Source organism: Nyctereutes procyonoides, unplaced genomic scaffold (genome assembly GCF_905146905.1).
Source record: "Nyctereutes procyonoides isolate TBG_1078 unplaced genomic scaffold, NYPRO_anot_genome, whole genome shotgun sequence".
Classification (NCBI taxonomy): Eukaryota; Metazoa; Chordata; class Mammalia; order Carnivora; family Canidae; genus Nyctereutes; species Nyctereutes procyonoides.
The window spans coordinates 13028185-13051973 of NW_026575117.1; the positions used below are offsets into that span (position 1 = coordinate 13028185).

General features: G+C 41.9%; 1 protein-coding gene across 1 annotated transcript in view; it reads left to right on the forward strand.

The window, feature by feature from the left end:
- USH2A (usherin) overlaps positions 1 to 23789 on the forward strand; it is a 686930-nt gene that overhangs the window by 628124 nt on the left and 35017 nt on the right. The window contains exons 61-63 of the mRNA XM_055333895.1: positions 9614 to 9841; positions 14206 to 15722; positions 18473 to 18794. Of these exons, the coding sequence (XP_055189870.1) occupies positions 9614 to 9841; positions 14206 to 15722; positions 18473 to 18794 (2067 nt within the window). The remainder of the gene's footprint in view (positions 1 to 9613; positions 9842 to 14205; positions 15723 to 18472; positions 18795 to 23789) is intronic.

Here is a 23789-nt window from a genome sequence, read left to right on the forward strand (position 1 = left end):
GAGCTAGAACTCACATAACTGGGAAGAGCTGGAAAAGTGAAGATCCAGAGAGAGGAGTAAGAGGATGGGTAATAGAGTTGCCACCCAACCAGTCCAAGAAAGCCAGGCATGACCGACCACCTAAATGTAACTGTCAGGAAGAAACTTGTGGGGACGTCAATGGGAAGCTGTGCCTCCGTGTAGCTATCATCCCTGTGAGGCTAATACCAAATCATAGACCCATGGCCACTGTTGGTCAGAGAGTGAGCAGGTAGAAGGAAGAGCCAGGTGTAGGGCAGAAGAGAATGAGAACAAACTGAAACTTGCACCTCTGTGCCCCTTTATCTCCACATCTAACCTTGACAAACTTCAAGGAATAATGAATGGTTGCCTCTACTTCATCCTCCAAATCTCTTACCAACTTTAACCCAGAACCATAAAGTGATGGTTCTGTCACAGAAAAAAATAAAAATACCATAAACTTAGTAGCTTAAAAAGAATATGTATTTGTTCCATCATAGTCCCATGGGTCAAAGTCTAGACATGGCTTACTTGGGTCCTTTGTTCAGGATCTCACAAGGCTGCAGTCAGGGTGCCCACTGGGCTACATTCTCATCTGGAGGCGTGACTACAGAAATACTTTCTTCCAAGCTCATTCAGATTTTTGGCAGAATTCATGTTCTTATGGTTTTAGGCCTTGGGGTTGCCGGCTTCTTATTGACTTTGGCCTTCAGGACAGTGGCCTCCACCCACTGTCCCCTGCCACAGGCATCTCCACAGCCCTCTCATAACGTGGCAGCTTGCTTTCCCAAGACTAACAGGAGAATTTTGCTGTCAGTCAGCTGAGACAGTGTCTCTTACATTCACGTGAGTGGTATCTCATTTTCCATTGTTTAAAAGTAAGTCATAGGGCCTGCCTGACCTCAAGAGGAGAGGAATTACACAAGGGTATAACTAACTCATGGTCACCTTAGGGTGTGATTGCCACAGAAGGGGATTCTGAGATATATAGTTCCACTTTAACCTGTTTAACATAATATAAACTATACAGAAGGAAAAATCAAGAGGTCATTATTAGGACTCGTTAAATTTGAGATGTATTAAAAATAAAAGTGGAGAGGTTGAGAAGGCCATTGGATTTGAGACTAGATTTGGGAGAGATGTCCAATGACTCTCAGATGTATACTCCTAATCCAGTCTCTACTCAGCACTAGAGATTCATAAATCTATGCGATATGTCATCTTAATAGGGTCAAAATTATTCTCTCCTTCCCCAAATCTGTTACTCTTTGAAACTTCCACATCTTATTAAATGGTACCACCATCCATCCCTTTTTTCAAGGCAAATCCACAAGCCCTACTTGATTCCTCTTTCTTTTCTTTTACATTCAACCTGTTGTAATTCTCTTAGCTCTACTTCCAAAACATAAATCCACCACTTAATTCCATCTCCACCATTACCACCCCAGATCAAGCCACTAGCACCCCTTCCCAGACTTTTGCAAAAGCCACTCCTTCTCTTGACCCTTACTGTGGACTGCATTGTGTTCCCCCAAAATTCATATGTCAAATCTGTAACCCCCAATGTGACTGTATTTGGAGGTAGGGACTTTAGGAATTAATTAAAGTTAGATAAGGCTGTAAAATGGGCCCTGATCTGATAGAATTGATGTCCTTGTAAGAAGAAAATGAGACACCAGAGACTCCCTCTCCCCATGTGCATGCAGAGAAAGACTGTGTGAGAAGTAAGAGTAAGAAGGCAGCGATCTACAACCAGGTAGCAAGACCTCACCGGAAACCAAGCCTGATGGCACCTTGATCTGGACTCCCAGCCTCCAGAACAGTGAAAATATAAATTTCTGTTTTTTTTAAGCCAGTCTCTGGTTTAGGCCTTGGGGTTGCTGGCTTCTTCTATTTCGGTACTCTACTTAATACCTTCTTTAAAAAAAAAATTATTTATTTATTTTTATTCATGAGAGACACAGACAGAGAGGCAGAGTGAAAAGCAGGCTCTATGCAGGGAGACCTATGCGGAACTCTATCCCGGGACTGTGGGATCATGCCCTGAATGAAAGCCAGACGCTTAACCACTGAGCCACCCAGGCATCCCAAGTTAACACCTTCTCAACTGGCCACAATTTCTAATTCTCTCTTTATTTTGCTTATTATATTACCAACTTTTCCTCATTATAATGTGAAATTCAAAAGGACAGTGTCCACGTATCCTTTGCTTTCTGCTGTGTCCTCAGAGTTTGATGCTGCCTATTACACAGGAAGCCCTCAATAAATATGTGTTTAATCAAGAACTGAATAAATACAAGACTATAGCTGGAATGAAAGTCTTTTAAATATCTTTTAGTACAGTTTTACTAGTATTGCCATAAAATAGATGGCCAGAATGGAATTGCTGGGTCACAGAGTACACACATTTTTAATTTTGATAGATCAGAAGTACTGCTTTTTAATATTTAGTGTGACTGATTTGCCACTTTAAAATTTAATTATCACAAATTTAATTTTTTTTCCTCTTCTCTTTTGAAAAATGAGCCATTTTGAAACCATTCTTTTTTTCTTCAATGTTTTTATGGTAACTGAGGCATCATCGTTCATTTTGCAAGAACTCTAGCTTTTGCTTTATTGATTAAATTGATAGATCCCCTTTGTCCATAAAGAAAAAATCTGTGAATCAAATCTTCTTTTTGCATTGACCCCCCCCCATTACAAAATGAATGATGTATTCTGAGAGAGGGAAAAATGAAAACCCCTCTTTCCACATCATTCTTCTTTTCTGAATGTAGATATTTGTGGGAGTAGAGACATAAAAGTGCACACTCACAGTACTAGCACATGCATACTCCAAGCCAAACATTTTGTTTGAAATTTACAATTGCTTCGACAAATAGCCCCTGAGTCATCAATTAAAATTATACATATCACAATTACTTAAAAGGAGAATATGTATTTATACTTTCTTGAAATCTTTCAAATTACACCTTGGAACAGGAGTTAGAACCCAGAACTAGGAATGCTTTATCATTCTCTGTGGTCATCAATAGTGTCCCTCATCTTTCCAGCTGCCTCATAGCTGTTTGATATGTACAAGGGACCGTGCAAGAGTATGGATGGCTCCACATAAACATGTGCCCACTGTCAGAAAAACACACACCAGATACATGTGATTCTAATAGTGGTCCACACGGGATAGTATAATTGGCTTCAATTCAGCCCAATTTTTATAATCCCCACTTTGATTGTGATCAAAAGACAAACATCTGCATCGAAAGAATAATTACAAATTTTGAGAGGAAACATTCAATAAAGATTTTTTAAACCTTATTCTTAAGAAAATATTTTCCCATTACCTTTTATATATGACGATCCATACTTATTGGCTGAATAATATATAAATGACTCCATTAATTAATTCTTGGCAGATTTTTTTTATTTCATCAATCACTGACCATGACCTATATACCACAATAGGGCTAAACTTTAAAGTCCCATTATTCTTTCTCTCAAATTGCATTGTAGAGCTCTTTATATCAAATTGGTTCAAAAAAAAAAAAACAAATTGGTTCTTCAAATTTTTGTCTAATGTTACTCAGTGTTTCCCAACCAATTTTCATCCAAAAAAATTAGGGTGACTTTCACAGCCCGCTCCAGTCTTGCCACCAATCTGTTTCCAGCCTTAATCCCCATTATTCCCTACACTTCATTCAGCTCCATGCAACTCCCAGTTCATACCCAAACATACCTTGCATTTTTCCTTCTGTTCTTTCTTCTAATCGCTCACATTTTCTTCTCCTCAAACTCTGCATCTTTCCTGAACTAGATCAGATGCTACCTCCCAAGTAAGTCTGCTCCCTACTCCTCAACCTCCTCCCTTCCCAATTTGAAGTATCCCTTCATTACTTCCCTGTCACTAGGCTACAGCACTTAACACACCCTCAATTGTGTGAATCTGTATTTATTATTGACCTGCTCTAGTAGATTATAAGGCCCTAAGAGTTAAGGGCCTGTGCTATCCATCTTATGTCCCCACAGCAACTTTCCAGAATCTTGTACATGCCAGATGCACAAAGGTGTTTAAAGAATTGAACAGGGGCACCTGGTGCAGGTTGGTTAGCATGTAACTCTTAGTTTCAGCTCAGGTCCTGATCTCAGAGTCATGAGATCAGGCTCAGAGTCAGGCTCCATGCTCAGTGTGGAGTCTGCTTAAGACTCTCTCCCAGCTCTCCCTCTGCCCTTCCCCCACCTCTAAAATCAGTCAAAAAAAAATTGAATGGAGCTCCTGATCAAAAAAAAAAAAAACAGATGTTCTATTAACCATTTTGGCAGCTCTGTCATGCCACTTAGCAATACTCCCTAGAATATGCACACTCTTCATGCAGGTAAAACCATAGGCCATGACCCTAAATGGTTTTTCTTCTACTTTTTTTGTATTATGAGTCAATCTTCAATTCTGGAGCAACTTTGCATGTATGTGTGTGCCATCAAAAAATGTTTTTGCCTTACCAGCCGGGAGGTATGTAGGCAGAGATGGCACTGATAGAATAAATGCACATGTGAAATCTGTAAATTTTCTGTATTAACATTTTGCAGGCTGGGAAGTCTCATACTTAGATACCTATGGATAAGTATTCAAGGCTGATACTTGGCTATGGGTAATAAAAGATCACTTCTGTATTGAGACTGATATGACTTCTATGAAATGAGTAGTAGGTTTAAATATGTTGATCAACTTTGGTGAGGTTAAAGATGAACTTTGTAAGTGGAGAGGAAGATAGATCTCCAGAACCTATGCCTCAGATGATCTCGCTTTCAAAAATCTACAGAAACACTATGTGTTGCCTTGTCAGCCTTAAAATATATATATCATCCTACTGATTGGATGTACTCTGTCCAAAGCCAGGGCTTTTAGGTAACAGTAAATAAGGGCTTTTCTTACTTCTCATGTTTTATTTGTAATCTAAACCAGAAACTTGACTATAACCCATTTGTTACTGTGTCATTATGACAAGGACAACTATAACTCATGATAAAACTAAAACCAAGAAGCACCCAAGTGGTTCAACTAAGAAAAACAGAGGCTGATATCATTAAATTTAGATTCCTCTGAAGCTCTCTTTAAACAAAGGAAAGCAAACTTTTGATGTGACATATTCTCTGGATCTTGGCATTCGTGATAAGTAACAAGGCAAAGGAATCTTGTATCTGGGTTAGGATTTATAGGCCAAAAGTCACAGATTTTAAAATGAGGACCCCAGGATAAAGAATATAGACAGAAAAAAAATCAGCTGGGAATGAAGTTGATGGTGACCAGGAAGATTAACCCCTACCAAAATGTAATAAGCACACACAATACTCTGTTGCTGAGCACAGCAGTGCCCATACAGCACTGTTTTGGTTCATTACCAGGAGCAGGGTAAAAAGATTCCTAAGGGCCAAGGTAAGTGGGTTCAGTGAAAATGCACCACAAAGACCAGAGGGAAAGCTTTGGAAACTGCTGGATCATCAGATCAATAGACTCAAAGATGACTAAGTTAGGTTGCTTTATGCAGTTTAAACATTTGTGCAGGGAGTCTCCCCACGCAGCCTTTTATTGACAGCTACAGATCAATGGTAATTTTTGATCATTTTCAACCTACATAAACCTATTGACCCCATGGCCACCTTTGGGGCACTTCAAGTCGTCAAAAATAATCAGAGGAGATGGTGTAAAATTGTCAGACTGCTGAAGACTCCAAGTAGTTTCATGTGCCCCCAGGAGCAGAGTTGAGAGGTTAAAATGTAGTTCAAATTGCCAGCAGAACCTCAACTGGCAGAGTGTTCCAGAGAGTCTTGTCTTTATGTCTCATAAAAGGACATGCTGATTTGTATCCAATGCATATAAGTCTTTTTTTTTTTTAAGGCTAAGTCTCATTGGAAATATTAGATTGTGGAGACTAGATTATTCCTCTTTTCTTCTATTGAATCACACTCTATCTGCTGCCTAACAAAAGTAGCTAATATACTTCTGGCATAAACATATGAATATTAGGTGGATACAAACACGGAAAGGATGAGGACACACTGGAAGCAAGCACAGGCTGGTCGCCCAGATATCGGGGAAACAAGAAATCTATCACCTAAGAATCAGGAAGATGGAAGAGTGAGGGAAAAGAAGGCACAAAATAAAGACAATGAAGAGGAAGAAGTGAGAGTATTGAATCTAGATCATCTCTGTAGGGGAAGGAAGAAGCCAGAGCAGAGGAGCAAAAGGGAAGAAAATGACTTTAAATGATGGCTTTTACCAGTCAACAGAGGAGAATACTACATCCCCAAAAGAAGGAATTTAATCCAAAACACTTAAGATAGACAGCGTTCAAGCAAATCTTCTGAATTTAAGGGGAACAGAAAAAAAGTAATTGAGTAAACAAGATACAACCCAATCCACAGAATGAATCGTGCCTAAATTTTAGAGCAGGATCCTAAAATAGTGAACTTCGGTGCTGGAAATCCACTCAAGAGACAATAATATAAATGGTTTCTTTAAATGTCAAAAAATATATTAGTAAGGATCATCTTGCCATTTGTAAATTTTACGCATTCTTTTTCATGTGGCCTTTACTAAACACTGACAAAAAGCATGGTCATTAATGAGGTTTATCTAAGGGGTGTGTGCGCATGCGTGCGTGTGTGTGCGTGTGTGTGTGTTGTAGCTCTTCAGAAATAACAGAATACGGGAACTTGTCCTCAGCATAAATTTATGCTATAAAAATTCTCCTTTACATTTCCAATATGAGATTCTTTTTTTTTTTTTTTTAAGATACAGACCAAAGTAAGCAAAACAACTACGGTAATCACCTTTTATAGGAATAAACCTCTAAACCTCTCTGTGTCAGGCCTGTAGGAACTTCAACTCGAGATCTGCAGGTCGTATTTCTACATTAGGTGGTGGAGGTTTTGAGGCCAGGGCGTTTTGAATACTTTTGCTTTCTGAGGATCTGAGCTATAAATGTTTATTAAAAGGATCTATAATGAAATCAGTTTTGTTATTTTTTTAATGGTTGCCTGGAGTGTGTTGGATGACTGAATGCCCGTTGTTAATCATTAAGTACTCATGTTACCAAAAGTGTTTGATAGTATTGCCATCTAGGGGCTGAATGGAATTCTCAGCTCTGAAATAAACTGTAATTGAGCAGGTGCTGCTATTGACAATATACATATGTTTTTGCTTTATAGCCCACATGCTTTTCATGTTTCTTATGACAAAAGCTATCTCTAAATGTCCCCCAACAGCCTACCTTTTTTATATATAATCTGTTAGAGGTGATTACTATTTGCTTTGCAGCTTATGCTTTTTTGGCATCTATTACTGAATATTCTGAACAAAGAGTTTTTCTTTTTTGCATTATTAATCTTGCCCATGTTTGCCCTATTTCTACAGAAAAGGAATCATTTATCAGAAAAGAATGTTTGTAATCGGGACTTGTAGCATCTTCAGATTTAATATTCATTATGGTCATTCTAGTTCTGTGCTATATTTATCTAAAAGACCAATCCAATGTTGTGGAGAAATAAGTTTTAAATATTTATGATCTAACTTTTAATATTTTAAAAAAGAGAAATTAGTATTTCTATAAAATTTGTTTCAGAGTCTGGTCGCTTAGCAAATGTTTAAATATTAAAAGATTTCAAGAGGTTAGCATGTAATATCATAATGGGACTTATTGAAAGAGGAAAATTGACTTACAAGTTTTTGATAAATAAAGGAAATTATATTTTCTCTGCTTGTGTTTAACGGATAATAAGAGACATTAAACAGTTGAAACTTATAACCAAGAAATTGAGAAAAGAGTGTCAAAAATTATATCTATGATGTTTTGGTTTTGTCTAATCAGTTTTTTGGAAAATGGTTCAGTTCAATTTTGCTCCTTGTTTCAGATTTTATTTAATGATATTTTTATCAAATGATATTTGGATGCCTCTAAATTAAGGAGAATGTCCATTCACATAACTTTGATGCCTTCGGGTACCTACTCTAAGAAATAATTTCCTTGGGATGCCTGGGTGGCTCAGCGGTTTAGCGCCTGCCTTTGGCTCAGGGCTTGATCCTGGAGTCCCAGGATCCAGTCCCACCTCAGGTCCCTGCATGGAGCCTGCTTCTCCCTCTGCCTGTGTCTCTGCCTCTCTCTGTGTGTGTGTCTCTCATGAATAAATAAATAAAATCTTTAAAAAAAAAAAAAAGAAAGAATTTCCTCTTCTCTCCCTCACATTCGTCCTTCTGTATCCACCAAGAAGAGAGGACAACTAAAGACTGTCTGTCATATTTAGGGCCCCTGGGTGGCTTAGTCGGTTAAGCATCTGCCTCTGGCTCAGGTCATGATCTCAGGGTCCTAGGATTGAGCCCTGCATCACACTGGGGTCCCAGCTCAGTTGGGAGTCTTCTTCTCCCTCTCCTTCCGCCCCCCAATCGTGTTCTCTCTCCCTAGCTCTGCTCACTCCCTCTCCCTCTCTCTGAAAAAGAAATTAAAAATCTTAAAAAATTTTTTTCAAGACTGTCATATTTAAACATCTAGTAAACCAAATCTGATCTTACACATCATTAAGTGTAAATATCCCATTAAGCCAGTCAATACTTCCTTATGAGTATTCACATCCAATAGGTATGCTACACAAAAGAAACTGTGTATGTCTGGGTGTCTCTGGGTGTGTCTGTGTCTCTAGGTGACTGAGTGTATGTGCATGTATGTGTCTCTGGGTGTGTATGTGTTTGCCTATCTATGCACATATTACTGGTTCACTTGCAGACATAGTTGTTATTTGTAAACAGACCTATCCATCCAGCCCAGATACAGAAAGAGCACCCTGGGCTCTTTCAAACCATGAAGACTTTTAGTTCTCGCTTTTAGTTATGTAAAATATGCTAAATGTTCTCCCCAAACAGGAAAAAAAAATCTAATTCTACTACCTTCTTTTTTCTTTTAAATTAGTAAAAAACAAATTATTAAAGCCTAAGTAACAATTACTTTTGGTAAGCTTTTTAGTTTTAGTTATGGTGTTTCTAACAAATGAGAATATTTTCACATATACAGCACCAGTAGACTTGTCTAACGGTGCTTGTGCACAGTTCAGTTCACTTGTTTTTGTTTTCTTGTGTCTGTTTCATTGCATTTGTAAGATGTAAATACTCACCAAGAGAATGAGAGAGAGAGAGACTGAGGAGAGTCCTATGTATAAACAAATGGTGTTGGATTTACTGCTCCAGTTAAATCTCCAAACCCTGAGGATTATCCCATTCTTTGTCATGCAACTTGGTGCCACTGATTTCCATCGTGAGCTGGATGCAGCACTGACCTGAAGCATCATAGATTTTTTTTTTTTGGTGTTATATATCACATCCTTTGGGTTGAAGCTCTGGAAAGGCAAGGATCCTATCTGATCCATACTTTGTGTATGTCTGAAATTATACAACATTAGATAATATATTCAAGTGTCATGCAAAATTTAAAAACCACATTGTATTCTTAATAATTCAAAACTCAGTTATGATATTTGTACTGTCATTGCTAATGTACCTTGGTCAGAGAATGGCCTTCCAGCAATTGTTAGCAATTCCTAAAGGAAAACTAACCTGGTAATTTTTGTACAGGGAACAAGTCATCAAGCCCACCTGTTTGGGTTAGAACCATTCACAACATACCACATTGGAATTGTGGCCACAAACCAGGCAGGAGAAGTTTCAAGCCCCTGGACTGTGGTTCAAACCCTGGAATCTTCCCCAAGTGGACTGAGCAACTTTACAGTAGAACAGAAGGAGAACGGCCGGGCATTGTTGCTACAGTGGTCAGAGCCTGTGAGAACCAATGGTGTGATTAAGGTAATGTCTACCCGAATATGAAATCATATTTGGTGTTCTCCAGATAAATAGATGAGCCCTGACATGCCATCAGGTCACTGTGGGAAAACACCCTTCACCGTCTGTTTAATCCTCCTTGATAGCTCCTCTAGGCACTTAATCAGAGATCAGAGAAAACTAGCTCCCATGTATTATGCTTCCTATGAACCCAACACTGGGCTAAGTGCTCTCCGTGGATTATCTCATTTAATTTGCACATCAGCCCCATCAGGTAGGTACCACTAAACTTCATGAGGCATATAAAGGCTAAATAATTGCCCAAGCCCACATTGCAAATGATCGAATTGCAATTTGAAGTCAGGAAGTCATGCCAACACCGAACTCTAAATGACTGTTCTTACTGCCTCCTGAATTATCCTGCCCAGTTATCTGCTTAAGTCTTTCCTAACTTGCACTTTGAGCAGAGCTCAGTAAGCAAAAGACAGGAAGCCCCCCTGCCATGTCTGCTAACATGCCCACTTCCATGTGTAGCCGTCTTATTGATGTCATAGGTACATCTCAGGTTTTACCAGCCTGTGAGCACAAATAGGGTTGCATTTCCATTATTAGACTGTGTTTTGTTATTTTCAGTGATCACCCACATGCAAGCCAGTCTTCATCTCCCTTTTTGGATGTTCCTCTCCAACAGTGTGGTGACTTCCCTGTCAGTCTGTTACTGCCTCTAGGCCTGGACCACCACTCAGGCCCTGATCAACTATCTTCTGCAGGCTGGCACTGCTGCTGCTGTAGACACTCTGCCTCCTCTTGACCACTCCTTCTCAAGGTGTCAAAAAGTACCCCATTAATTCCACATAAAACAGTTAAGACTGGAGAAAGCTTCCCTGAAAACTCTATGAGGAAGATGACAGCAGAAATTACCTACAGCAATTAACTTAGAATTGTAAATACAGTTCATGGGCCCAGGCCCATCCTCGTGGGCCTCCATGTAGTAGCCTCACTGCTTAGTACAATGGCTGCCTCTCAGCCAAGCTCCAGGCCTGCCATAGCAGCAGAAGCAAGCTGCTTTCTACCAGCCTGCCCACATATGACAGTGCCTGGCTTCCTTCACTCTAGGACAGGAGACTTCAGCCACAGGATCCAGGGCCTTAAAATCCAAGCCACAGACAGCCCTAAGATCCTATCAGAGAAAGAGTATCTCTCTTCACACCCAACAATGCATCCATCCTTGTGTTTTTTTTTTTTTTTTCCATTCCAATGTCTGCGTCTTCCAGGCATGATTGACAATAGGAATACCTAATTCGTTTACCTTCATTGACATTTCACCAAGTATTTATTGAGCTTCTACTAAGGGCCAGGCATTTATTCAGGAGTGAATAAGACAGTCAAGATCCTTGCTGTCACACACCTTACCTCTGTGTGTGTGTATGTATCAATATACATGAATGGTGGGAGTATAGAGAGGCAAACAAAAAGTATACAAATAAGAGAATTTCAGAGAAGGATGAATACTACAAAGAAAATTAAGCAGAATGATGTAATTGTGCCTGCTCAGGCTATTTTAGAATGGGTGATCATTTGAATTGAGTTGACATTTGAGCTGAGCCCTGAATGACAAGACCGAATCAGTCATGTGAAGATATGAGAGTAAAATGTTCCAGACAAAGTGAACAACAAATGCAAGGCCTGAAGCCAGGAATGAACTTGGTGTATTCAAATGAAGGGAAGAAAGCCAGTGTGGTTAAAGCACTGGGGGGAGAAGAAAAAGAGGAGAATGGCAGGTTGGTAGGAGGTAGATTGTGCCGAACCCTGTGAGCTATGATGAATTTGGAATTTATTCTAAGTGTGATGAAAAATTACTGAAGGGGTTAGGCAATGGAATAACATGATCAAATTTATGTTTTCCAAAATCACTCCGCTGCCATGTAGAAAATGGACTCTAAGAAGACCAGTGGAGCTTGGGAGATACTAAAAATTTAGAATTGAAGGTGCATGGAATTACAGTGGGAATTTCTACCCTATTGTGAGGGTAGAAATGTGGGTGGATTGGAAAGATATCCAGAAAGCAAAGTTGACAATCTCTGTTAATGGACTGGATGTGAAACATGAAGGAAAATGGATTTTCAGGTCTTGAGTCATTGACTGAGAAGAAGTCATTGGAAAGTGTACAGGTTTGAAGGGACAAGTAGGCAGCTGAAGATGTTAAGTCTAGAACTCTTTATTTTTGGAATTCATTAGTATATGGGTGGCATTTAAACCCATGAACCTAGAGGAGATTGGGTAAGGAGAGAATATAGAGATGATGAGAGGCTGGGATCAACCTCTGAGCAACACAGAAATTTGGAGGTCAAGAGGGGAAGTAAGGCCAGCAAAGGAGATTCAGAAGAAGCAAGTGGGGCAGAAGGACAAGTAGATGAGTGGGGTATCCCCAAACAATGGAGAAAGTATGTCTACTGCTGCGGGGAGATCAAGTGGAATGAGGGCAGAGAAGTCGTCCTGGATCTGGAGATGAGGTAATCATTGCGACCTCGACAAGAAAATCAAGTGGTGCAATGAGAAGCCAGGTTGGGATGGCCTGAGGAGAAAATGGCAAGGGAGGAATGAGGACCCCAACTCTTTAAAGAAATATGGGTGAAAAGTAGAGAAACAGGGCAGTAGCCGGGGGTACTAGTGTGTCAAGAGGTTTCATTTAAAAATCAATGAAAGATCCTAGAGTACATTTAAACAGGAATGGAAATAGCCCAGTAGAGGGAGATACATTGGTGATGCAAGAGATAATGAGAATGACTGCAGGGGTGCAATCTGTAGGAAAGAGCAGGTATGGGATCCAGAGCTCAGGTGGGCTCCACAGGGTCAGAGATACTTAAACACCTACTTTCAAGTTGAGTTGCTTCTCATCTTTCCCAACCAACGATGAATAATATGGGATGAAAGTGCGCTCTACATTTATATGGTGGGTGTTCAGATAGCTTTCCCCAGAACAAAAGAATACTTTGTTCCAAAGGAGCAATCAATTCCTCCCAGGCATGCAAGAGAAAACAGCACGACTTTTTCCATCTTCTGGTCATCAAAGTGTGTATCTCTATTTGTGTGTATGTGTACAGCAGACGTGTATGTACGTCTGTCTCTGTATCTGCGCCCACACGTGGCCACACATTTTCATCAACCCTGGTTGATGGTTAACAAATGGTTAAGCCTTGTGATTCCATCTCCCGCTAAACGCTGAAGGAGAGGGTCAGCGTGGATAGGCCCTAGTTACCCCGCTCAGGAGGAGGTCCAAAGTGATTATCATCCAAAACAGGGGATTTGAATACTGTTTCCTACTTTAACAAAATAAAAATAGGAGGAAACCCTATGTGAACCTTTTAAGTCAAAGGATCAGCTTCAGGGATCCCTGGGTGGCTCAGCGGTTGAGCATCTGCCTGCAGCCCAGGGCGTGATCCCGGGGTCCTGGGATCGAATCCCGCGTGGGGCTCCCTGCATGGAGCCTGCTCCTCCCTCTGCCTGTGTCTCTCGTGAATAAATAAATAAAATATTAAAAAAAAAAAGAGAAGAAGAATCAGCTTCCAGAGTCCTTAGCTTTTAGGTATGTGCTCATGTGATGTGCAACCCAAATTGGGGGGAAAAAAAAAAAGAATCAACTTCCAGAGTCCTTAGCTTTTAGGTATGTGCTCAGGTGATCTGCAACCCGAATTGGGGAAAAAAAAAAAAAAGAATCAACTTCCAGAGTCCTTAGCTTTTAGGTATGTGCTCAGGTGATCTGCAACTCGAATTGGGGAAAAAAAAAAAGAAAAAAATCAACTTCCAGAGTCCTTAGGTTTTAGGTATGTGCTCATGTGATGTGCAACCCAAATTGGGGGGGGGGGGGGGAAGAATCAACTTCCAGAGTCCTTAGCTTTTAGGTATGTGCTCAGGTGATCTGCAACCCGAATTGGGGGAAAAAAAAAAAAAAAGAATCAACTTCCAGAGTCCTTAGCTTTTAGGTATGTGCTCAGGTGATCTGCAACTCGAATTGGGGGAAAAAAAAAGAAAAAAATCAACTTCCAGAGTCCTTAGCTTTTAGGTATGTGCTCATGTGATGTGCAACCCAAATTGGGGGGGAAAAAAAAGAATCAACTTCCAGAGTCCTTAGCTTTTAGGTATGTGCTCAGGTGATCTGCAACCCGAATTGGGGGGAAAAAAACAAGGCGCAGGACAGCATCGTGCTTCTTTTGCAGACTTCCCCTTAGCTGGAAAAGAGCACGTTCCCAAAGTTAGATTCGGGCCCCCAAGACGAGGGGCGGGGGGGGGGGGAGGGGGGGAGAAGGTGAAAAGGGACGAAAAGAAGTCGCCGCCCCGGAAGTCACGTGCTTCCCGGAGTCACCGCTCCGCTTCTCTTCCGCCCGCAGACCTACAACGTCTTCAGCGACGGGAGCCTGGAGTACAGCGGCCCGACTCGCCGCTTCCTCTTCCGCCGCCTGCTCCCCTTCACCGCCTACGCGCTGCACCTGGAGGCCTGCACCGGGGCCGGCTGCGCATGCTCCGGCGCCCAGCGCCTGCGCACGGGGGAAGCCCCGCCCCGCTCGCAGGCCCCGCCCACCGTGCAGTGGGCGGGGCCCGGCGGCGTCGGGCTGCGCTGGGCCGCGCCCCTGCACCCGCGCGGGAGGATCGTGCGCTACGAGGTGGTTCGCAGGTGCTGGGACGGACCAGCCCGGGCGAATCGGACGCTGCGGGCGGACGGGACCGCCGTCTTCACGGAACACGATACTGAAAGGAGCGCATTCACGTACAATGACACAGGCTTGCAGCCCTGGACGCGCTGCGAGTATAAGATCCGCACCTGGAACTCGGCGGGCCACACCTGCAGCTCCTGGGCCGCGGCCAGGACGACGCAGGCGCCTCCGGAGGGTCTCTCTCCCCCGGGGATAGCCGGTGTGTCTGTGAGCCCCCCCAGACTGCGCATCTCCTGGATCCCGCCCGAGCGGCCGAACGGCATAATCCAGTCGTACAGACTTCGGAGGAACGGGGCGCTCTACCCTTTCAGCTTTGACGCTGGGACCTTCAGTTATACCGATGAGGACCTGCTCCCGTTTTCCACGTACAGCTACGCGGTCGTGGCCTGCTCAGGCGGAGGCTGCTCCACCAGCAACCCCAGCAGCACCACCACCCCCCAGGCGGCGCCAGCAGGAGTCAGCCCTCCAGCCCCCTGGACCATCAGCGCTACCCAGATAAACGTGTCGTGGTCCCCGCCGCTGATTCACAATGGAAACATCACTAAGTATTTGCTGAGGGTCGACGGTCAGGAGTACCTCGCTGGGCAGAGCCTGTCCCTGCTGGTTTCTGACCTGCAGCCTTCCACCCGGTATAATTTCTCCCTGGTAGCCTGCACGGACGGAGGCTGCACGGCCAGTGCATCGAAACCTGCCTGGACCACGGAGGCCCCGCCGCAGAACATGGACCCCCCAAAACTGCAAGTCACAGGCTCAGAATCGATCGAAATCACCTGGAGACCTCCCAGGAACCCAAACGGCCAGATCAGGAGTTACGAACTTAGGCGCGATGGAACCATTGTCTATACCGGCCTGGAAACTCGCTATCATGATTTCACTCTGACCCCAGGTGTGGAATATGGCTACACAGTGTCTGCCAACAACAGCCGAGGGGGGGTTTTGAGCCCGCTCGTCAAAGACAGAACCGACCCCTCGGCGCCCTCAGGGATAGAACCTCCGAAATTGAAGGCCAAGGGCCCGCAAGAGATCTTAGTGAACTGGGACGCTCCAGTGAGGACAAATGGCCAGATTGTCAATTACTCCCTCTTTATCCGAGAGCTGTTTGAAAAAGAAACAAAAATCATACACATGAACACAACTCACAATTCTTTTGACACGCGGTCATTGGTCGTAGACCAGCTGAAGCCATTTCACAGGTAGGTAGCCCAAATCCGGATTTGCTAAGGGCAAGCCACTGTCCTTTCCATAGTGTGAGCCCTCAATCAATTCAAATGAAGACTCCCAACATCCATTCAAGTGATGCCCCCAGTCCCCAACCCCTTAACCGTTGACGGTGGACTAAGCATGTCCTCATGCAGTCAAAACTTGCGTAACTTCTAGAGAGCAAAATTCTTGCAACTGATATCTGGAGAGTCAGTTTTTCAGAGATGTTAGCAATTCACCATGATGTCTCGAATGAGTGGAGCAGAGATGGGCCTCTTCCCTGAGTCTAGGCCCTCCTGAAAGCATCCAGGCTCCTGGACAGTCGTGAGAGCCCAGATGGAGTGATTCGGCCCCGGGTTGGGAAGAAAATCAGGTATTAAAGAGGGGGAAAAAAAAGTGCTGATGAGAGCTCTTACCATTGGGTTGGCCTAAATTTTGTCTTGGGGAGAGCTTGCTTACTGAATCCAGCACTTCTTCCAGGGATAATGAGACTCATCAGACTCTCTTTCCTCAACCCCTTAGAATTCCCCCAGGTCTCATCTCCTGACATCCCAGGATGGTGCTCCTTTGCTGGCTCATGTTTCTCGATGGTCTCCTCTGGGCTCTGTGGCGTGCATGGATGTGTGTTGCTCTCCATACAGAGGAATCTTACACTGGCCATTTCCTATAGCTTGAAGAATTACTTGGCATTTTTCCCCATCACATTTTAAGTAACTTACATCCCCAGAGAGAAGAGTAATAAAAGACATTTTATGTTTAAAATTTAGTAAAATGAACAGAACCACTTAAAAAAAATTAAAGGCTGAAAGAGTGTTGATTTCCAACCACCACTGGTAAAATTCAGCTCTTATTGTAATCTACTGATGTGTAGATTAGATCCCTCCTATAATTATCTCTGATATATAGTGCTGTTTAAATGAAACATTCATGGTCTTATGCATCTACTCATGACAATTATTTAAGGTCGCATTAAATATTAAACAGTAATTAAAACTTCCGCAGGTATCTTTCATAGCTAATCCACATGCTGTGTGAGTTGCCTTTTATCTTATTCTGATTCGGGGCATTAAAAAGACTCAGGTTAGCTGCCGAGCTGAATGTTTTATACTGGCTTCCTCTTTACCCTAACTGGTACCTGCAAGTTTGAAAAATCGTATCAACTTGCTCCCCTTTGAAACTCTTAGTCAAAAGGATTTCTGGAGGAAAAAAAAAAAAAAAAAAAAAGGTTTCCAGGTGTGAAAGAAGCATTTTTCATAGGCTTGGAGGGAAAAAAAAAAAAAAAAAAGTTTGATTATAAGGCCATAAGAGCTGTCTCTTCACTATCCACTCTAATTGAAGATGTAAGTGACATTAATGACTTAAAACAACATATCACTTGTATATGAGGTTGGGGTTCATGTAGTTGGGGGGTTTTCTAGCAGCTTAATGCTTATTGAAGATTGCAAATGAGTGTGTTCTCCTGGGAGTACCTCCCACCGGTCAGTAGGAAGAAGGAGCCTGGGAATACCCTAAGTAACAAAAGGAATATGAACCAGAATTTTAAAACTACCACAGATGATCCAGAAAACAATCTACGTGTGGAAAATTGAAGTGGACTTCACAGAATTGGTTGGGAGTCAGACCTGCCATACACACCTACAGAGCAACGCACCCAAAAACCAATAGTCCCATCAGGGTGGAGATAAACGTGGGAGGAGCAGACAGGAAGGAGGAGCAGAAAAGGGGAATGAAAGATGTCACAAAAGAAGAAAAAAGTGTAATTAAGAAGGGGAAGGGGGAAAGAGAAGAGGGTAGGGGAAATAGAAAGCAAGGAAGAGAACAGAAAACAGCGGTAAGAGGAGGGAAAGCAGAAAAGAGAAGAGGAAATGTCTGGAACCAAAGGTAATAAAGATAGAAAAGTGGGTGCCACTGGAGGGAAAATCAGGGGTGTCATAAAATCATTGGGGCTCGGGAACAGAGGGGAAAAAGCACTTATGTGCAGCCATGGGCACTTAATACTAACAAAACCCCTCTTGCTGGAAAGGCAAGGTCCCAGCTATGTAAATAGACCTTTCCAGGTGGCGGGAGACCAACTATGGAGGCAAAACATAATTGATTGGTTGAGTTTAACTGGGTGGTGATAAGGTGTCTCCATGATTGATAATCTAGCATGTAGCTGGGTTCACTTTGGCCCCAAAAGGTCTTTGTGTGGTGTAAGAGTCTGTTTTAAGATGTCAGGTATCAGGTGAGGGGATTTATTACCATGGAGACCTTAACTCCAAGATGTGCCTTCACGACCTGGAAACATTCCTGGGGAATCATTTAGCTCCGGCTGCAGGGGTAGGAAGAGCCCAGGGCTACAGAAAACTGGTTCGTACCCCTCAAGATCTGCATTCTTCATCGTTGTGTTAAGTAATTCTGCAGAGTACCAGAATTTTTATGTTGGAGAGAACCTTGAAAGGTAATTTATTCTTTACAGTCCTGTTTAGTGTAGAATTGTGCCCACCCTTTCCAGATAGTTGAGGATCTTTGTTTTTGTTTGGAAAGCAAGGAGGACTTAACAGGTTCTAAATTTTTTAGCGAAATACGCCTTTATTGTTCTTTAAAAGCATGAGCTATAGATAAAAATAAATGTAAACTTATTTGTCTTTTTCTTTTAAGCAAATAGTCTTTTTTTTTTCTCCTGGAAATCAGTCTTTTAAATATTCTTTCCATGAAAATCTATTTTGCCAATAATGGGTAATTTCTGCCTTGTGTCCTGAAGGTACGAAGTACGTATTCAAGCCTGCACCGCACTGGGATGTGCATCAAGTGATTGGACATCCCTACAGACCCCTGAGGTGGCGCCTCTGATGCAGCCCCCACCACATCTAGAGGTACGGATGGCTCCAGGGGGATTCCAGCCCATGGTTGCCCTTTTGTGGACAGGACCACTTCAGCCAAATGGAAAAGTTATATATTATGAGTTGTACAGAAGACAAATAGCAACTCATCCTGGAAAATCAAATCCAGTGCTAACCTATAATGGAAGCTCAAGCTCTTTTACGGATTTCGAACTATCACCTTTCACAGAATATGAGTATCAGGTAAGAAATGTGTATTATCAACAATTCACACTGAGACCATATACGCACCTCAGCACCTGCCTGTAAAAATTCCTTGCAATTTGAAAAGCCATTTAGAGAAATGTGGGGCTTAAGGAATTTAATAATATTCTTGGAAAATTTTTAAGCAGTAAATGAGGGAGGAAAGAGCATAGTCATTTTCCTTCTTCATTTTCTTGGTTCTTGATCCATGTGATATATGCTTGTTATTCCTATATAAATTTCAGGTGAAGTATTTGCATTCCTTATTAGTGAAGTGATTTCTGCCGTTAAGCTTCCCTCTGTCAGTGTTGCCTTGGCAGGAAACACTCCTTGTTAAAAAAATCACTTTGAAAATAACTCATTAATTGTACCAAGATAAAATAAAACCCAGTGGCAAGTACCTTCACCCCCTGTGCTCAAGAAAGATATGGAGTGTTGAGAAATGTCTACAGGAAAACAACCTGTGCATGGGGATGAAGCAAGTTTTGTATGAGAGCAATCTAAAAAGTAAGGACTTTGCATATCCCTAAAAAGCCAAGAATGACAAAAAAATATTCTGAAAATATTTTTGAAATTTATAGAGGACTTCTGTTAGGTTTATTTTGTTTTGCTCTCAGAGTGTTTTTGGAGGTTTTTTTTTTTGTTTTTAATTTATTTCAATTTGTCAACATACAGTAACAGGGCTTATCTTATCACGTGCCCTCCTTAATGCCTGTCACCCAGTTACCCCAACCCCCAACCCACCTCCCCTTCTTCAACCTTTCGTTTCCCAGAGTTAGGAGACTCTCATGGTTTATCTTCCTCTCTGAGTAGTTTTGATTCTTCTTCTGATAGCAACTCCATTTCTGGCCAGGGGTGGGGGTGGGAGGATGATTCCCCTTGCTCAGGTTTGGGAGAATGTCAGTCCATGAATGTGTCAGGCTGTCTCCTAACTAAAGGGTAGGGGCACATGAACCATGCTCAGCCCCTCAGACTCACCTGGGGCTTGATCTTCTGCATGGTGACTCAGAATTTTAAAAGGTGGAGGTGAGAAGTCCTAATAAAATATCCCAAACCTCAATCCAAAGGCTTTTCTTATGCCTGCTATTTTCAGACATGGTTCTTCAACTATTTTCTCAATTCCATACACTCCCAATAAACCTCTCTTTTGCAAAAGTCAGAACCAGTTTCTCTTGCTTGCAGTCAGAAGCTTGCTGATTGATGCAAGCACTAAGTGCCAGGCATAATGCCAAGTGCAATTTTCTAAAAGAGGAAACTGAGCCTTGAACAGCTTACCATAACTAGAAATAATAAAATCACCAAGTCACCAGAAATATGTTGAGGAAATCAATGAATGCAGTAATTAGAGGTAACATTTTAAGTGTGAGAAGAGTATATTTTAGGCCAATAATGTATGAGACAAATTACCCAATGTAGTTAGTAAAAATTGAAAATATAAAAAGATTCCTGAATGGTTTGGAGAAATAGATACATGTTCAAAATCCCCTGTTTTCATTTTTAAATATAAAACTCTTTTAAGAACAAAAGTTTTTTCTAGGCTTGGCATGACTCGTTTAGCAGCAAAATGCAATCTAAACAAACTTGAGATTATAGCATTTATTTATCCTATCTACTGTGAATATTTATATGTTTTGCTACAGAAATATTGTGTTTCATTACCATATCATTCTGAGGATATTAAAACATACACAGTACGTGTATTTTATTACCTTTCCCAAATCTGGAAAAAAAAAAAAAGCAAAATTATTTAAAAACACATCAGGCCCCAAGGGTTTAGGGTGAAGATTGTGGTTTATATCATGGAGGAACACAGTTGGAAACAAAATAGTATTAGAAACAGCCAGGATCTATGTAGCTGGCCACACTTTTGTTCCTTTGTCTATGCCTTTACTAAAAAAATGTCACTTCATCCGAGATTCTTCTAATTAGATAGTAGATATTGAAAGCAAACTAGTGATTATAGCTTCTTTGGCATTATGTTGTGCCACTGGATTCAATAATTGGCCAGATGATCCATAGAAGTCTAATGCCAATTTTTAAGAAATGGTAAACCTCCCACATATGTCTTCACTCTGGTGAGTTTTCTTACCAGGAGTTAAGGACAAGGAGGAACCAAGGGACCTACAATTCAGAGGAGAGTGGACCTCAGGCTGTGCTGTTTGTAACTGTCTACGCTGGGTCACGCTGCACCTCCTCCTATTCATTACACCCAATGGAAGCATTTAGTTGGTTTTCCATACAAACTGATCTCAAATTTGCATTTACTAGCTAATCCCACCTTGTTACCACATAAGTAGAGGAGGGTAAAATCTAGCCTATCTGCCCAAAACCCAGTTTTTACAGGAAATATTTTGAAAAGCATAGATTAAATGCTGAAATTAATGAACTAAAATATTAGATTTATTTAGCCTGGATAACTGCTCAGTCTACACAGGTCCTGAATAACCTTACAGGAGCCATTTAGAAGTAATGTACTAAAATACTGATTTCCCTTTTACAAAAGAACATTTTTTGCCATTGAGATGAACTTGTATTGCTATTGCTCTCAAGCCTGTCTGAGGGTTACTTCATCTGCAAGTTGCCTTTCAGAAAATACCTTCATTGTCCTAGAGGTATTGGTTCACTCAATATCTGTCAATGATTTGACTCTTCTGCAGAGGATTGTATTTTTTGAGGCAATATATATTTCTGGGAATAAAACCAAAGAACTGAGAAACAACCCAGAGATATATATCTATTAATCAGAAGGGTGGTGGTGATGATCTGTGTAATTGGGTAGGTGGTATTCCACAGGGTGTGCCCTGAGGGTGTCAGATGCTGCTGCTCACCCTGCTCCTACAGGACCCTACACCACTCTGTACTCATTTCTGTTTCTAGGAAAGTCATTGAAGGCAGCTGCCAAAATTTATTGTGGGGGATAAACAAGACAGCACTTCCTAGTGTAAATTCGCCAATCACTTGACCTGTAATAGAGCTCTGGGAGAAAAGAGTCTAGAGTGGATGAGTTCTGATGGATGGAGTGGACAGGAACTCTGTAGAGAAAGGGATTCTTACTGAAAGAAATGGGGAGTCCCTCACTCCAGGAGCCCTTGGAGGATGAGAACCAGTCAGTGTCACTTACCTCACAACAATTCATAGAACCAGCTTGGTAACTGTCACATTTGAAGGTGGACAAAAGCCATGTGATATTACAGGCACTTTCTAAATTTTCAGTAATACCTCAATATCAAACATCTTAAAGGTAGTGGCTCCCAGTCTTTCTAATACAAAAGGAGATTCCGAGGGGTGAGGGTGGGGATTCCCAGCAATCTGTATTTTTAACAAGCAGCTTAGATGATCCACAACCCTTTTTTTTTTTTTTTTTTTTTGAGAAATACTGCCCCAGAGGGTACAGCATTGTTGCTATGCTGCTTAAGCCAGATTTTCAAGTGGTGATTTCCTAATTCAGTGGCTCTCAGCCCTGGCTGCACATTAGAATCACCTAGGGAACTTTAACCACATTCCTGATGCTCCGGCTCCATCCCCCTGTAGTTCTGATTCTGGGATGGGTCCAGGGATCAGTGCATTTCAAAAGGTCCCTAGGTGATTCTAATGTGCAGCCAGGGCTGAGAATCACAGTCCTAAACCATCATAAACCGATTGCCTAAATAAGTGAAGCCAGCTCCCCACAAGTGCCTAATTTACATGATGATAATTGATGACCAACCTATTTACCTTGGTTTATCCATAACTACCCTAAACAGAAATCCTGTTATTTTGATATCAAACTGGAAAGTGGAGGACTTCAGAATCCAGAATATATTATCTGCAAAGTTCACATCTCAGTTAATCAAATAATTTCTTTTCCTCTTCTTCGTGGATTTTGTTTTATTTCTATTGGAGTTTTATTTTGCTTTGTTTCTCACTTGGGACACCTGGCCTTTGGTAGTTAAGAGTTATAACATTCATCACCACTTAAAATGGGATTTTTCTAATTTGATTGACTTCGACACAGCTTCCAGAGATTCTGCAGGATCCACTTTAATAAGAACAGTAAGCTCTGAAATACAAATTGTAGAACTCTGGAAGTGCCTTTTTATATTTCACAAGATGGATGGGACGTCTTTGCAGAACCACACGATGCAGCGTCTCATTAGAGCGCGAGCCTTCTCAGTGAATTTCAAATACAACTTAGGTTACCAAAACCTAATTCTCAAAAACTCTTGTCAATGCGTGATTCATACATAAATGAGATGCATCTTTACTAAATGGAATTCTTCAGTGTACAGACCTTTTCCTTACATGGAGATCACAGGCTTCTTGTTCAACAGAATATTTACAAAATCCAATGGGATACTTTTGAGACAATACTCCTTTCTATCTTCAACCCTTTCAAAATTGGGCTGTCCTCATCTATACGGTCTAGACCTCCCAATTCTGCATGGGGAGGTTCTTAATAGCACAGCAAGCAAATGAAGACAACAGTCTCTGCACAGACTTCAGAGAGGGACCTGGGTGGGAGTCTGCTCCGTAGGCAGCTGCAGGCTTCACCTGTGGGGAGCGAGCTGGGGCTGATAAGCAGCCCTCAGTAATTGTGCATTCATATTCATACTCTCGCTTAAGGCAATGACTCACCATGGATTTGCTAGGGCCTGCCGTGGCTCCCCCTTTCACCGGATCGTGCTGTCAGTGACTTAATTCATTTTCCTGAAAATTCCCCCACTTTGACAGGTTTTTGCACAAAGCACCCACACTCACACAATCTCCGAAGGCTTGAAGGCTCCCAGCGCTGGGCGACTGAGAAGTGACAGGTCAGCCCCAGAAGAAACCCTATGACTCATGATGTGCAGGGCTGATCTTAGGGCCGGTGCTGTGGGAGGCCACACAGGATGGCAGCCCGCTGCCTTCTTTCTAACACACCGACCCTGACTCCAAACAATTCTGTCTGGAAATTTATGCTGAAGAGGATGCAAGGAAGGGTTGAGGCAGGAGACAGATGAGGGGATGAACCCTCAC